Below are 3,648 nucleotides of genomic sequence, written 5' to 3'. Positions count from 1 at the left end.
CTGTGCCACCCAGGTGCCCCTGGAGTGACTATGTCTTCCTTATCAGGCTGCTTTTAACATTTTTTTCTTTATTTTGGTTCTAAATACTTTTAGTATGATATGTCTAAGTGTGGTGTTCTTTGTATAAATCCTGCTTTGATTTTGTAGGGTTAATGAATCATTGGTTTGAGATAATACTTGTCCATTATCTCTTCAAGTTCTGATTCAGCCTATTTCTCTCTTTCCCTCCTTTTTAGGAACTCATACTATGTATGTCTCTATATCTTTAGTCTCTAACCTTTGTTTCTGATTTTTCAATTCTTTTCCTATTTTTATTATTATTTGTAATGTTAGCCACCATACAGTACCTCATTAGTTTTTTATGTAGTGTTCCAAGATTCATTGTTTACATATAAAACCCAGTGCTCCATGCAATACATGCCCTCCTTAATACTCATCACTGGACTAGCCCATCCCTCTAACCCCATCCCCTCTAAAACCCTCAGTTTGTTTCTTGGAGTCCATGGTCTCTCATGGTTCATCTCCCCCTCTGATTTCCACCCCTTCATTTTTCCCTTCCTTCTCCTATTCCTTATGTTCCACTTTTGAGTGAAACCATATGATAACTGGCTTTCTTTGCTTGACTTATTTCACTCAGCATAATCTCCTCCAGTCCCATCCATGTTGATGCAAATGTTGGGTATTCATCATTTCTGATAGCTGAGTAATAGTCCGTTGTATATATGGACCACATCTTCTTTATCCATTCATCTGTTGAAGGGCATCTCTGCTCTTTCCACAGTCTGGCTATGGTGGACATTGCTGCTATGAATACTGGGGTGCATATGGCCTTTCTTTTCGCTACATCTGTATCTTTGGGGTAAATATCCAGTAGTGCAATTGCCAGGTTATAGGGTAGCTCTCAACCCCTTTACTCTTAATGCTTCATTCTGAATATTTTCTACTGATCTATATTCTAGTTTACAAATTTTCTCCTTAGCAATTTCTAATCTGAAAAATCCATTCATTGAGCTCCTAATTTTAGTAATTGTACTTTTAAAAAAGTTACCCACTATTCTCTTTATTACTCCCACAATCCTGTTAAAATTCTTAGTCTTTAAACATAATAACTTTCATTTTTTAATTTAAAATCAAATAGTCAACATACACCACATTACTGGTTTTTGATATAATGTTCAATGATTCATTGGTTGTGTGTATGTTAACTCCAAAATCTTAAACCTCTTTGGGGTTTTCTATTGTTTCTGATATTTTAATTCATATTGCAGGAACTCCTCAATTTTTGAATTGTGTGTTTGGCAGTATATACACAAAACTTCTATGGATAACACTGAGGGCGAGGATAATGTGTCTTCTTGAGATGTGTTTATTTTTGCAAGGTGTCAGAGACACCAGCATTCAGATCACCTCTTTTTTTTTCCATTTTATTTTATTTCTTTTCAGTGTTCCAGCATTCATTGTTTATGCATCACACCAAGTGCTCCATGCAATATGTGCCCTCCATAATACCCATCACCAGGCTCACCCAATCCCCCACTTCCCTCCCCTCCAAAACCCTCAGTTTGTTTCTCAGAGTCCACAGTCTCTCACGGTTTGTCTCCCCCTCCAGTTTCCCCCCAACTCACTTCTCCTCTCCATTTCCCAATGTCCTCCGTGCTATTCCTTATGCTCCACAAGTAAGTGAGACCATATAATACTTGATACAATTTCAGTGATTGAAAAAGTCAGAAGCTGAGCTGCCTACCTACTCCTTATTTAACTCACTCCTATGGTGCAACCTGGGTGGTCCCTCGTAATCAACCACTGTCAGCATTAACTCTTCAAGACAGGAAAAACCTCCCTGCTTAGATACCTGGCCTCTCAGACTTTATTTTCAAAACTGCCTTATGTCTCAAGAGAAAAAGAAGTTTCAGTAATGAAATCCCTAAACCTCTGTGTTTATCTTGGATTTTGTTTCGTAATTCTTTACTAAACCATTAACTCTCTTATACCTTCAATCAGATTTTTTGTTGTCAGTTATCTTTTCTTAAAAGTCTTCAGCAGGAAGTTTAGCTTGACCTACTTTGTCTGCCAATACTGGAACTGTAATTCCCCTGGTGAGGCTGAGGTTCATGCCACTCCCCAGAAATGGAACCCTCTCCATGGTTTACTTTCAAGATTTTGTGCTGGAGGGATTCAAGGGAGGCCTGGAGACCCAGGCCCTGCTCTTTGCTGTGTTTCTGGCCCTGTACATGGTGACTATGCTGGGGAACCTCACCATGATCATGGTTATCACCCTGGATGCCCACCTGCACTCCCCAATGTACTTCTTCCTCAAGAACCTCTCCTTCCTGGATTTGTGCTACTCATCTGTTATTGCCCCCAATGCCCTGGTCAACTTCTTCTCCCCATCTAAGGTCATCACCTTTGCAGGCTGTGCCACCCAGTTATTCTTTTTCTCCTTACTGGTCACCACTGAAGGTTTCCTCCTGGGTGTCATGGCCTATGACCGCTTCATGGCCATCTGCAGCCCCTTGCGCTACCCTATCACCATGTGCCACTCTGCCTGCACTCGCCTAGTTCTGGGCACCTACTGTGGAGGCTGCCTCAACTCTGTTGTGCAGACCAGCTTCACATTCCGCCTCCCATTCTGCAGCTCCAACCGCATCAACCACTTCTTCTGTGATGTTCCCCCACTGCTCCAGCTCGCCTGTGGCAACACAGCCATTAATGAACTTATCTTGTTTGGCATATGTGGGCTCATAATTGTGGGTGTGACATCTGTGGTCCTCGTCTCTTATGGCTACATCACGGTGACCATCCTGCGGATGCGCTCAGGAGCTGGGAGACGCAAGGTCTTCTCCACCTGTGGCTCCCACATGGCTGCAGTGACACTCTTTGTTGGGACTGTCTTTGTCATGTATGCCCAGCCAGGAGCAATTGAGTCCATGGAGCAGGGCAAGGTGGTCTCTGTCTTCTACACACTGGTCATCCCAATGCTCAATCCCCTAATCTACAGTCTGCGAAATAAGGATGTGAAGGAGGCCCTGTGGAGGCTGCACCAGAAACACACAGCCATGTGAAGAATGTACTGGAGGGAAAGACTGTGCCCTGCAGGCTGGATGGAGGTCTCAGAGAGACACTGAACTATGAGGACCCCCTAAAACCACTTCCACTTCCAGATGGAATTGGATATATTAAGAAACTCATTCATTTACTCTTTCAATCAATGTTGCTTAAAATCATTTAATGGAAAAGATGTTTATTAAGTGGGAAATGCATAGAAAAATAAGGATGTTCTTCACCCAATAAATGCTCAGAGAAAGAAGAATGACTTGAATCACATGAAGACTGGGCAGAGCAATCACTGGGCATCAAAGCAGGGGTGGGTCTTCTGCCTATTATTTATCATGGTTCCCTGGGCCATCCAGATTTAGTGGGAAAGAGGTCAGATATTTGTTAATCTTGATCTAACTTGTAAGAAAATAATGTTTTAAACACTGTACCTCTACCTTCTTGTACTCTAGATGCAGGGTCTTGCTGTGTCTCCTGTTGGCCAGACATGAGCATTTGCCTCTCATAAATGGGCTGTCATCCTTAAAATACCACTTCCAGAGAGATCTGTTTAAAATAATAATTTAATGCATGGCCAAGGCATTCTCCATGGTG

General features: G+C 42.1%; 1 protein-coding gene across 1 annotated transcript; it reads left to right on the top strand.

The window, feature by feature from the left end:
* Nucleotides 1-2,111: 2,111 nt before the first annotated feature.
* On the top strand, nt 2,112-3,062 carry LOC131828154 (olfactory receptor 9S13-like). The gene has a single exon (XM_059168965.1). It carries the CDS (start codon nt 2,112-2,114, stop codon nt 3,060-3,062), a length of 951 nt encoding a protein of 316 aa, XP_059024948.1.
* The last annotated feature ends 586 nt before the right edge of the window (nt 3,063-3,648 follow it).

Source organism: Mustela lutreola, chromosome 3 (genome assembly GCF_030435805.1).
Source record: "Mustela lutreola isolate mMusLut2 chromosome 3, mMusLut2.pri, whole genome shotgun sequence".
Classification (NCBI taxonomy): Eukaryota; Metazoa; Chordata; class Mammalia; order Carnivora; family Mustelidae; genus Mustela; species Mustela lutreola.
This window is presented reverse-complemented; position numbering and strand designations above follow the sequence as displayed.